The following is an 11,852-nucleotide window of genomic DNA, read 5'->3' on the forward strand; positions in this document are numbered from 1 at the left end:
TGATTAAAAATTTCCTTTTTTTTTTGTATTTTAAGTAAAATCTTCCATTCAATGAAAAATACAGGAATCTAAAAGTGCAAAAATCATACAAAAGGTTATTGATGTTGGGTGAAACGATGAAATTGAAAACTAGCCATTTACTAGATTGGAAATCTCTGTCTACTGTTGAATAAAAATATTCTAACAAAAACTATGACCCCCATATAAAAAAACACTTGAGTCCTCACATTTTTTATAATTTTTTGTCCCCCCTCTCCATACAAAATAACCAGTCCCTAAAGCATCATTACCTTCCTACCTTCCTACCTTCCTCTTGCTATAGTCTATCTTGTTGCACAGTTAATCTGATGTCTTTCTTATTAAGTTCTATGACTTCAATATACATTGTCAACTTTTTCTTTAACCATTGCCAGAATTTTATGTCTTGTTTCAGAGATATTTTAATGATTTTAATAAAAACTAAGGTCCCCCATGTAAAAATCCCTTGTCCCCCTCCTAAACTTTTTAAAAATTTTTCTCCCCCTCTCCACACAAAATGACCGGTTCCTACACATTTTCAAGCGAAATCACTACCTTGCTACCTTCCTACCTTCCTCTTTCTGTAGTTTATCTTGTTGGAAAGTGACTGTGACTTCTTCTTAAGCTCTACTATTACATTTTCTTTATCTATTTTTTCTTTTACCAGTGCTTCAAGTTTGCGTTGCTTCATCTGCTTTAACTTTTTTTGATACTGGCCTATATCAAAACGTGCCTTTCTCTTTCGCTGAATGGAACTGTCAGAAAGCAAAATAAAGGGCTTGTTTTAAATTTAAAGCGGATGACAAAAGATAGATTTTTTGTTCACAAACGAATTATATGGTCAATGAACTTAAATCGTATGATTTTAGAATTTTTGAATTCGCTCAAAAATACCGGAAAAATTAGGCGTATAATTCACTAACCTGGATGCCTCAAGAGAATGACAAGTCTCCAAACACACTACAGTTTCCTCTTCCATTACGTTTCAAAAGAAAACAGAATACGGGCAAATGACACACCAAACTAAAGCTTGTCAACCACAGAAAACGAAAATGGCGGTCAATAGCTCTTCAGTGGTACCCAGGCTTCAAAGTTGGACTCTCTTTTACCCGTTCGAAACGAGATCGCGGAGATATGGTGCTCCCCATGAGACATTGCGCGAAAAATGCCGCCATATTGTTTTAAAAATTCATGAAAAAAATGATCGCTCGAGGGGTGGGTCTGGCCCCAGCGTGAATATATATAATTTCCAAGCTTTCCTTTTGAAGTCCTTTTGTCCATTCCTTAGACAACCACGATTTGTGACTGCAGTACGCCTTTGAGTGAATTTTTAAGGATCATACAATTTCACAGCTTCCACTTTTAACGGCTTCATCCACATCTTCTCCCATCATTGCCGCCGCTACTCCGATTTTGTTCAAATGTTCCACTTGGTCTTTCATGATGGCAATCAACGGCGTTACCACAACAATCGTAAATGGCATTCTACCCTGCCTTCATTCCAACGCACGCTTTATTCGAGGAAAAAGCTGGAAAATAAGTCTTTTTCCAAAGCCAGTCGGTGAAATTGCGAAGACATCTATCCTGCCGACTACGTGTTTTAAACAATTCCTTTGCTCTTCGCGTTTAGCCTCCACGTTCGGAAAGGCACTCAGCGCTGTGTTTGTTGCGAGTTCGAATTCTGGACGGGACGTAGAGTCTGTCATCACCGCCGTATCGCATTTCTCGCTGTGATCGAAGACGCTCCACTGTTGACAAAAACTGTCAAAATCAACCAATCAGAGGGTATACCAGGATCTGGTATACCGGAACACACTTTTGTTAAAAATTCTTACAAGCGTTCCCGCACCTCTCTCCCCAGTCCCCCTCTACTTTTCATCGCTTTCTTTACTTCGCACCGCTCTCCACTATCTGAACGCTTGGAACAGGCTAGGTGGCCGGTGGTGTGGCTAACCTCTCCTGGGCTGGGTAGGTTATCTATAAGGACACACTTAAATTGGAGCCCCGCTCTGTAAGTTCCGCACCATATGGTGGAGGTGATAATTTAAATTATTACAATAGTGTAATAAAGCAACCGCTAGATAACTGGACGTTTATTCAGGTGGAGATGCCGTTAAAAAAAAAGCATTCAGCCGACCGTATTGCAAAGTTCCTCAATTAAAACAACAATTCTTGCTTTGAAACGCCGGTTAACTGCAGTAAAAGAAATGGCAGCTTGCTCAGCAGAGGAGCTGTTACTTTTTAATAGCTTAACAATCCGGAAACAAGACCTCGAAAAGCCACCCCTACTCCTCGGAAATTGCCTCCCCTTGGACCCCCCATCCAATCAGAATTTCCGTTGCCCGTTGGTTTGGATGTTTTCTGGAACTAAAATATATCGTTCGTAGAAGTCATCGTTAGCTTCAATTAATGTGGCTGGTGATAGTTTCCATCATTTTTCATCACGTTTAGATCAATATTAGCTTTCAGTTGATGCTATAATACTGAGGGACAAGCTGTCCGTTTAACACGACACTGCTTACTTGACTGACGGCTTTAGACACAAAAACAAATAGACACACGGTTGTTGCTGGGGCATCACAGTTGACAAACAATGAGTTATTGTCTCCTAGCTCTCTATCTTACCTACACACTGATCAGACTGATCAGTAGGATGCTCTCGATGTCTGTATCCATCACGGCAGACACATCTGTAGCGTTTGTCTGTAAATCCCACCTGACACAATTTATTCTCTGTAGCAGGGCAAGGATCTCCGTTCATTTTACAAATATTCTGAAGATAATTCAATATTTTTTTGTTTTGTCATAATAATTTTGATAACCATTTTAAACTTTTGATTATCATTGTCATTGTCGCTATCATTATCATTATCGTTAACGTTATCATTGTCGTTATCATTATCATTAGCGTTACCGTTAACATTATCGTTATCATTATCATTATCGTTATCACTATTATTATCGTAATCATAACTATAACAAAATTCTCAAATCTGATTGGCTATCAACTGCCCTGATTTCAGCCTTTATAGGACAGTTTGATAGGACAGTACACGCCATGCCTAAGTAATTAGACAGTACGCGCCATCACGCGCGCTTGAATGGCTTTTTTTTTTTTTTTTTTCACTGCTAACAAAAATCTTGGAACTTTTTGTGTTTGATTTTAAAAAGAGCGTTATATATCACAAATTTTGTTAAAGTTATGATTAAGTGGTAACAGAACCTCGTGTCGTCCAAATCGGTTTGTAATCATACTCGTAATTAAACAAATCGGACTCCCGCTACGCGGTCGTCCAATTTTGTTAATCACTTGTATGATTACAAACCGAATTGGACTCCACTCAGTCCTGTTACCATTACTAATCATAACTATAACAAAATTCTCAAATCTGATTGGCTATCAACTACCCTGATTTCAGCCTTAATCGGACAGTTTGATAGGACAGTACGCGTCATGCCTAAGTAATTGAAGAGTACGCGTCATCACGCGCGCGCTTAAATGGCTTTTTTTTTTCACTGCTAGCAAAACAAAAATTTCGAATTTCTTGTGTTTTGATTTAAAAAATAGCCTATTATATCACAAATTCTGTTAAAGTTATGATTAATTGGTAACAGAACTTCGTGTCGTCCAATTCGGCCTGAAATCATACTCGTGATTAAACAAATCGGACGTCCGCGTATTTTGTTAATCACTCGAATGATTACAGACCGAATTGGACTCCACTCAGTCCTGTTACCATTACTTATCGTTATCATTATCGTTATTTTTATCGTTATCATTATCGTTATCGTTATCATTATCGTTATCATTATCGTTATCGTAATCATTATCGTTATCGTTATCATCATCTTTATCATTATCTAAATCATTATCGTTATCGTTATTGTTATCGTTATCATTATCATCATAATTATCGTTATCTTTATCATTATCGTTATCGTTATCGTTATCGTTATGGTTATCATTATCATTATCGTTATCGTTATCGTTATCGTTATCATTTTCATTATTAATTCACTTCGTCTCCGCGATTTCAAACGCTTGGCGAAGACGATTTAGCGAATAACTGAATGGAAAATAAGCTGCAAGAAGACAAAAAAGACACTGGAGGTTCGTCGACTGTTTTAAAAGAATATTCGCCAGGGAAAAAAAACTTTTCGTTGACTAAAACTAGTTGAAATAAGTGAAAAAATGAAGTAGCACATCCCAAATCTGATTCTACGTCTAGCATTCTGCACCGAATTTGAATTAGTACATATTGGTTTCTGAGAAGAATAAAGAACGAGAGTAATCGGAGAAAAACCTCTCTTTTAAGAGCAGGGGCTAGAACCAACAACAAACTCAACTTAAGTATGGCGTAGTTCCTAAGATTCAAACACTGACCACATTGGCAGAAGGTGCGCGCCGTCATCACTGCTCTTCGCTGCGCCAGGGTGTTCTTATTATCCACTACCTCAGCCTGACTTCGGCTGATACGACACACCTCGTATATTTCGCCATATCCAGTAACAGATAGAAGGGAAGAGATTCGAGTAAAGATAGATCTACAGAGGTAAGAATACCAGGACACCACGAGATACTATGAAGAGGTCAGAGACAAACTGAAGTTGTGAAAGACAAAGGAGACCCAAATGACTAAGAAAAGATATGAGGGTTTTTCCAAGAGATACTGATAGAAAGATACTGATTATGGCAGGATGATTGCATGGGTCCACCTTTGAATACATCCACATGTAAATAGATAGAAGGAGGAGGACATAATCAGAGTTTAGCAGTGGCGGATCCAGGAGGAGGGTCGGGGGTCCAGACCCCCCTATCAAACTTGACGCTTTGAGACTGAAATTCTTACATCCACAGAATTGTATATCACTTTTTACCTGGCTGAATTGTTTTTTTGTTTTAATGAAGCGCGCTTTGCACTTTGCCACTAAGCTAAATTCCAGGGGTAATCAAACATGTATTTCTTTTTGGGTACTCTCCTATGATCTGTTCGCCCCTGCTCGCAAAGCAGTATTTCCTGCGCCAACGGAGACGGGCGTTCACAGATTGAGAAACACGTGGTCGTCTCTGCTTTCTCAGCCGGTCGACAATCATGCATCCCTTAGGAGTAGAATTCAAATACACGGTAAGGGGCCAAGGAATTATAACGTGCAACCGCGGCTGGTGGGAAGGCGTTAGGGGTGGCTGTGGGGGAGAGAAGTAATTTGCCGCAAAAAATTTCAACATTCCTTTCCGAACCAAAGTTTGTACCCCCCCCCCCCCCCCCCCCCCATCCAAAAATCCTGGATCCGCCCCTTTTTAGGATGGAGAGGTAGAAGACTAGTTAACGAGTCGTTCTGAGAGTGAAGTTGTAGATGTTAATGAAAAGATTGTGACGGAACGACAGAAGAAATAAAGACAGGTTACGGACAGCTAATTGTCTGGGGAAAGTTAAAGGGGCTTTCCTTCAAAAGTCTGACTTAGGCTTTGAATTCGAGTATCGTTGAAAACGTCCGAAACTTTCGCGAAATAAGACGCCATTTTCAGTTGTACTTCTGTCTCAAACCAGTGAATAGCTAAAGGATATTCTGAATCACGGGTGTCAATCAAAACTCGTAAAACTGCTACCCTCTTATTAACTTGGATACTTAATATGACAATTATTGCTGGTTATTACCTAGCCGGTGGTAGGCGTTTAAAAAGGAAGGGAAAGGGAGTTTTGGGCGCGAGATAAACGTGGGGGGCGCGCAAGGAGGGAGAGAGGGTTTCCTTCCCTTCCCTCAAACGCTTGCCACGCAGGCTAGCTAGCTATTACCATGTGAGGCTTCTCAGTGGTGAGAAACATCATTAGTAATGGTAACAGGACTGACTGGAGTCCAGTTCGGTCTGTAATCATACGAATGATTAACAAAATCCGGGGAAGTCCGATTTGTTTAATCACAAGTATGATTACAGACTGAATTGGACGACACGAAGTTCTGTTACCAATTAATCATAACCTTAACAAAGTTTGTAATATATAATAATCTTTTTAAAATCAAAACACAGGAAATTCCAAGATTTTTTTGCTAGCAATGAAAAAAAGAAAAAACAGCCATTTAAGCCCGCACGTGATGGCGCGTACTGTCCAATTACTTAGGCATGACGCGCACAGTCCTACTAAACTGTCCTATAAGGCTGAAATCAGGGCAGTTTATAACCAGTCAGATCTGAGAATTTTGTTATAGTTATGATTAGTTATAAAACTTGTTGATCTTTAATTACAGTAGATATTAAGAATATGCGATACTGGCCTTGAATTAATTTGTTTGCAAAAGTGATTTAGAGTGGAGTTCAGAATTTCTCGAAATAAAAAACGTGCAGCTAAAAAAAGTAGTTCAAAACAACTAGTATAGGCAAAACTAACGTGAGGCTACTAACTTTTATTTTGGGATAGAAGAAATGAAAAGTAAAGCGCAAGTTAAGGGAAAAATTATTCACGTGGTACAATTTCACGTTTGCCTTAAACGTAGTGACTCTAAGTTTCTCTATTATCGTATTACCTCAACAGCATAATGAATATAACCACTTTCTCTCTTCAGAGCAGACTGTGCAGGGCTTTCATCAGTGGAATTGTTGAGTTCGCAAGGTCTTTTCCCCGCTACTGCAGGACCCACGTTGATGGACACGCAGTTTGGTTCAAGAAAACACTTCACTCTACAGCCACCTTCATTGTCCACACTTTCAGTTCTTATCACGTGACCTGGAAGTCTTTTGTCTGCCATTGGTCCTTTGAAAATTATGACCCGGTTGTATTCTGTCCCCAGAACTACAGAAACAAAACGGGAAAGATTTTATGACAATAAAATCAATATATAGTATTATTGTTTCGAGGCCTGTTCGTACTATCCGACGTGTAACTTGACGAATTTAGAAGAGCTCTGAAAATGAGAACGAATAATCGGTGCATTTAAATGAAACCGTCCAAAGGAGTAATGAAGGTCTGCAGGAGACAACAGCTGAAAGCTGAGAAAGGACAGTATTTAAACTGCTGGAAATCCCAAGTGGTCATTGGGGGATGATGTCGCAATATCCATGAATTTAGTAAATCCACTTTCTGTGTATGTAATTGATACCAAAATATAAAATATCAGCAAGTCCACATATATCCTTCTAGCCGGTTTTTGATAACGTTACCGCCAAATGGACATTTTGTGTCCAACATTTTTTATCTGACAAAGTCCAAAGTGACTATTTAGATAAAAACTGAGAGTGCAAACATTGCTTTTTTTTCTTCTCCTTTCTTCTCCTCGCCCTTCTTTTTCTCCTTTTGGAGCTTATCGGGCCCAAAACGGCTGCCATTTGATGCCTTTTCCCTCAAATGACTGTAAATTTCGTTAGGTTGGTTTTCAAAATATCTGTTTGATATAAACTTGTTATTTTACTTTTATTCTTTTGTTTACCTCTTCATCGCCTTGCCGTAAGGATCAGTTTCCTGTTTTATATTTTTGTAATCAGTAATATCCCAACACAGGCAACTCGTTTCACAATATGTCTTTAGAAATCTTTCAGTCATTGGAAGGTCATGTTAATCGAGTCCCAAAGAGATGAAATCGAGCGATAGTTCTTCGGTGCTTGAATTGTTTCTTGCGATGCCGAGGTTTATACATTTGTCGCACGCGTAGCAAGCAGATCGCGCGTGGATCGTAGCGGCCTGCAAACCCAGCTGACCCATATATATTTCCGAGTATTTGTATATCCTTTGGTGAACCGCGCGTCCACAATGACGTCTACAAGCGGCAAACTTAGTTCACTGTTGATTCAAATCATCTAGTTCATTCTATGTTTCATTCCTTTCACTCAACACATTGGTCTGCTCCCAATGTTTTGGTCTTCATACTTTAGTTGGTAGAGCATTGCAGCGCTAACGCAGATGTCATGAGTTCCAATCCCGTTAAGTCCCCAAAATAATTTCGGATTAATGCGCAATTGCTTAAATTGTAGTTATACAACTGCGACGATCATATCTTTGTTTAAATTAGTGCTTTGTTTTGCCTTTTTTGCGACCGTTTTGGCGATCAAGAAATACCTCTCGTGATACATTTGGACGGCAAAAGTATTTTAAAGGGGACATAAAGCAATTTGGACCAGTAGTCTCAAAATAAGTGGAAGTCTCACTGTCGAGTTTGCTTAGGTAGCTGTTTATGTTAGTTTGTCGGAAGGGCGTTTAAACTCGGCTTTTACCGTCAAAGCCTGTAATGCTGGCCACTGGCGTTGCTATGCATCCCAAGTTAACATGGGGTAACTAATTAGTCTCTTATAGAAAGCGACTTATACGATCTTAATTAGCACTAGTAGCTGACCGAATACTTTTAACAACCTTCAAACTCAAAGAAATGATTTGAAGGTAGACACTAACACGTACCAGCATACACCAGAGCACACAGTCCATAAGAAATCCACGCAAGAAAAACGAGCAACTTAATGGAATCCATGAAAGCCGTTGCTGTAAGACTCCAACTCCTATGCTGATTCCCTGACGACAGACTAAAATTCAGTTTACCATAAAATGTTCCTGTTTTCCTAATTGCACGCTGAGATGAATAATTAAAAAGCCGCATTTTAATATCAGATTAGGCATCAAATTCGTGGAGTGCATCTTAATATCTTATATCACTATCATTATCCTATACTAAACGTTTTTTTAATGACGTTCTTTACACAAATTTCTGTTTTACCTACCAGTTCTTGCTGGTATTATTAATTTAGGGATCAGTTCGGTTCGTTTCTAATTTAAGCTCTTAATGCGAAATTTGATATAACCACCTATTTCCATTTACCCGCATTCATATAAGTTAGCCGTTTGGGTTCCAACAGGTATTTCTATTTTATTGACAGAATAAGAGTCTTACAGCTATTTTTCAGTGTCAGATCCATGGCCATTTGCTCTCTTTTCATGTTCATCTGTGACGATCAGTAAACATCTACCTGTTTGACATTATCACCCGACTTATAAAATAACTTCCTCTAACAAAAATGCAAACGAGGTTACCAGTCAAACTACCATAACATATCTTCACTAAGAAGTTCTCTCCCAAAAGTTTTTCATTTTAGTTTTACATAAAACCAAGATCTTCTTTTTCCATGGTCACGCTCCTTTGCAGCCTACGCAAACGAATTCAAAACTCCCCGTCCCCACGCTTTGGGAACACCAGGGGAAACTATACGTGACTACGGGCCGAGGGCTGTGAAGGAGATTACCTTTTCTGTAACTGTGCAAACTTCTGCCTATTTGAAAGCCTCTGCTGTTCGAGAACAGTGGGAAATCGTTATTGCATATGACGTGCGAGCAGCCACGAGGACGACGGCAATGGCAGCAAGAACGTCAAAAAAGCAATTACAGTAATTAAGTCTGGCGAAATGGGTGCATGTATTTTTGGGGTGCTTATTGGCAATTAAGGCTAAGTAATTTCTTAATTAGGGTCTTAAGTTTTAGGGAAAACTTTTGGGGAAGAAAACTCAAAAACTTGGTTTTTGGTTCTTAGAAATATATCCTGCGAGCAGAGGTTTGTTCGTTCGCGACCCTTGTCATTCGCGTAATTGGTTTTTCATAAAACATGAAACTAAATACGCGATTGACAGCGAGGGGAACGACGTCGTAAACGCAAAATTTAACAGTAGCCCAAATATAAGAACGTGTTTGCCATTGCTTGTGTTACTTGGCTAAACAGTTCTTGTTTCTTTTTAATATCAACGTGGCAAATTTCTTCCAGGAGGTTCTTAATCAACTAGGTTTCTATTAGCGGTTGTTTACCGTAATAGGTTTAAAAAGCAAACAGCTACAATTCTGAACGTGTATTGCACTTTATTTTAGCTTATTATGGTACATTGCCTTTGCCGACTATGACGTGAAATTACCTAACTTCAGGTTTCACTGAGAGGTCGTAAAGACACGACGGTTTTCTTGTACTCTTTTATACTTGGATGCTGCTTATAAGAATTTGTCTCCAGGAAAATTCACCTACTTTGGCAAATTGAATGAGATGGATTAAATCGATGAAGTCTGAAACAGCGCAAATTCTCTTTTTTAGTGACGTTTTCGTGCCGCTGTCGCGCTGTCGTCGACTGGCTCTATTCGACCCAGTAAGCGACCTCTCCTACCCTTCTTTTGCTCAACTGAGCATACCAATATGGATGGCGTTCGTGTAACACGGGTTGCGTTATTATTTCCCTATCCTTGAGTTCTTCAGCTAAGGGCCTCTTCATATGAGCCCGGTTGACCGGGCTGGCTCGGTTACGGGGATGAATTTTGCTTTGGGTTCATATGAGAAATTTCAGCCCGGTTTCCGAGATGAGAAAAGGTCAAAGATCCTGGGTACGAGTTCTGGCGCCATATTTAGGAAACAAAGCAAACATAGCGAAACACAAAAATTTTAACTTTTGGGCCTATCTTAGCATCGGTAATTCTTAAAGCTGTATCACTGCAGTTAAATGGGATGCTTATGATGTGGAAAATACAGCAGGCAATGCAAGACGATGCCATCCGGACCGCCAGAATTCATCCCGCCGTTCATCCCGGTAACCGGGATGAAGTGTTCATATGGCAAAATTTCCAGCCCGCTTACCGAGATCTCGGTTGGAAAAACCGAGATCTCGGGAACCGAGCCAGCCCGCCCCTCTCATATGAACACATCGAAAATTTTACAAAGGATTTAGAGGTGAGGCGAGATCTCGGAAACCGGGCCAGCCCGGTCAACCGGGCTCATATGAAGAGGCCCTAAAAAATATTCTTCTCTTGAAGTTGTTTTAATTACCCTAAGGATCCTGTTCTCAAATGCTGTTGTGAAAGCATTCTCATGCGTGAAGCGAAGTTTCCAGTGAGGCGGTCATTACTAATTTTCTGGCTACAGAGCGGTACTCATATGCATAACGACGGCATTTATTGGAGGTACGCACTCCGGAGATTGCCGACTTCCAACAACAACGTAACAACCCATGAAATTGTGGTATTCATGGTACGCGCAGCGAAAAAAAAAATGAACGTGTCTTAATTCTGCATGAACATAAGTTTTGGAAATGTCCTTATTTGGGCTAAATGACAATTAGATTTTGTCAGTTTCCTTGGATCCCAGCCAACTCGTTTCATTTAAGCTTCAAAATCGGATTTTCAATTGTTATCAATGTACTTGGACCTAATTTTGTAGACCTAAACTTAATACTATTGTCACAAATAGCTGGAAAAGTGATGTGAATAGCAGTTGTTTTAACCAATTCATATCTTTATCCTCGTTTTCTTTCTTGAAAAGCAGCAAAAGACAACTATTTTAATGCCCTGTGACGATATTAATGCTGGTGAGTTAGAAAGGTAATTTCTCAGTTAGTGACATAGGCGGCTCAGACAGAAGAAAAACTCTAGTCGGGATACTGAGCACATATCGACATTCTAGTCTTAGCATTATACAGAATGTTTATCACATGAACCTAGTTTAGTGGCCTTAGGCCCGGTTCAGACGCCGAACTTTTCATAAGCCGAACCCAATACATGGAATTAAGTATATGAAAAGTTCGGCGTCTGAATCAGTTAGGAACGCCTGTTGCAATGTGGAGCGGCTCAGCCGTTCTTTTCGCCTAGCCCAGCCGGAAATTTCGCCTTTAGAGCGCTTTGGAACGGCTTTGATTCAGACGCCGAACTTTTCATGTACCGAACCTAGTGCATAAATTGCTATAACGTGTTTTGTAAGTAGTTTTACCGAAATGAGCATTTTTCGCCTTTTGAACGTAGTTCAGATGCAAATAAGATCGGCGTCTGAATCTATTCAGCCGGTCTAAATCATTTTTCGTAGTTCTCGACGAGTAGTTTTATCTATTTTTTTTT

At 39.7% G+C, this 11,852-nt stretch overlaps 1 protein-coding gene across 1 annotated transcript; it reads right to left on the bottom strand.

The window, feature by feature from the left end:
- Positions 1 to 1,644: 1,644 nt before the first annotated feature.
- Positions 1,645 to 8,598, bottom strand: LOC140931964 (uncharacterized). Its single transcript, XM_073381643.1, has 4 exons — positions 8,403 to 8,598; positions 6,541 to 6,806; positions 2,644 to 2,791; positions 1,645 to 1,766 (listed from the first exon to the last, which is right to left on the bottom strand). The coding sequence occupies exons 1-4, from the start codon at positions 8,596 to 8,598 to the stop codon at positions 1,645 to 1,647; spliced, it is 732 nt and encodes a 243-aa protein (XP_073237744.1).
- Positions 8,599 to 11,852: the final 3,254 nt, after the last annotated feature.

Source organism: Porites lutea, chromosome 1 (assembly GCF_958299795.1).
Source record: "Porites lutea chromosome 1, jaPorLute2.1, whole genome shotgun sequence".
In the NCBI taxonomy this organism is placed as follows: Eukaryota; Metazoa; Cnidaria; class Anthozoa; order Scleractinia; family Poritidae; genus Porites; species Porites lutea.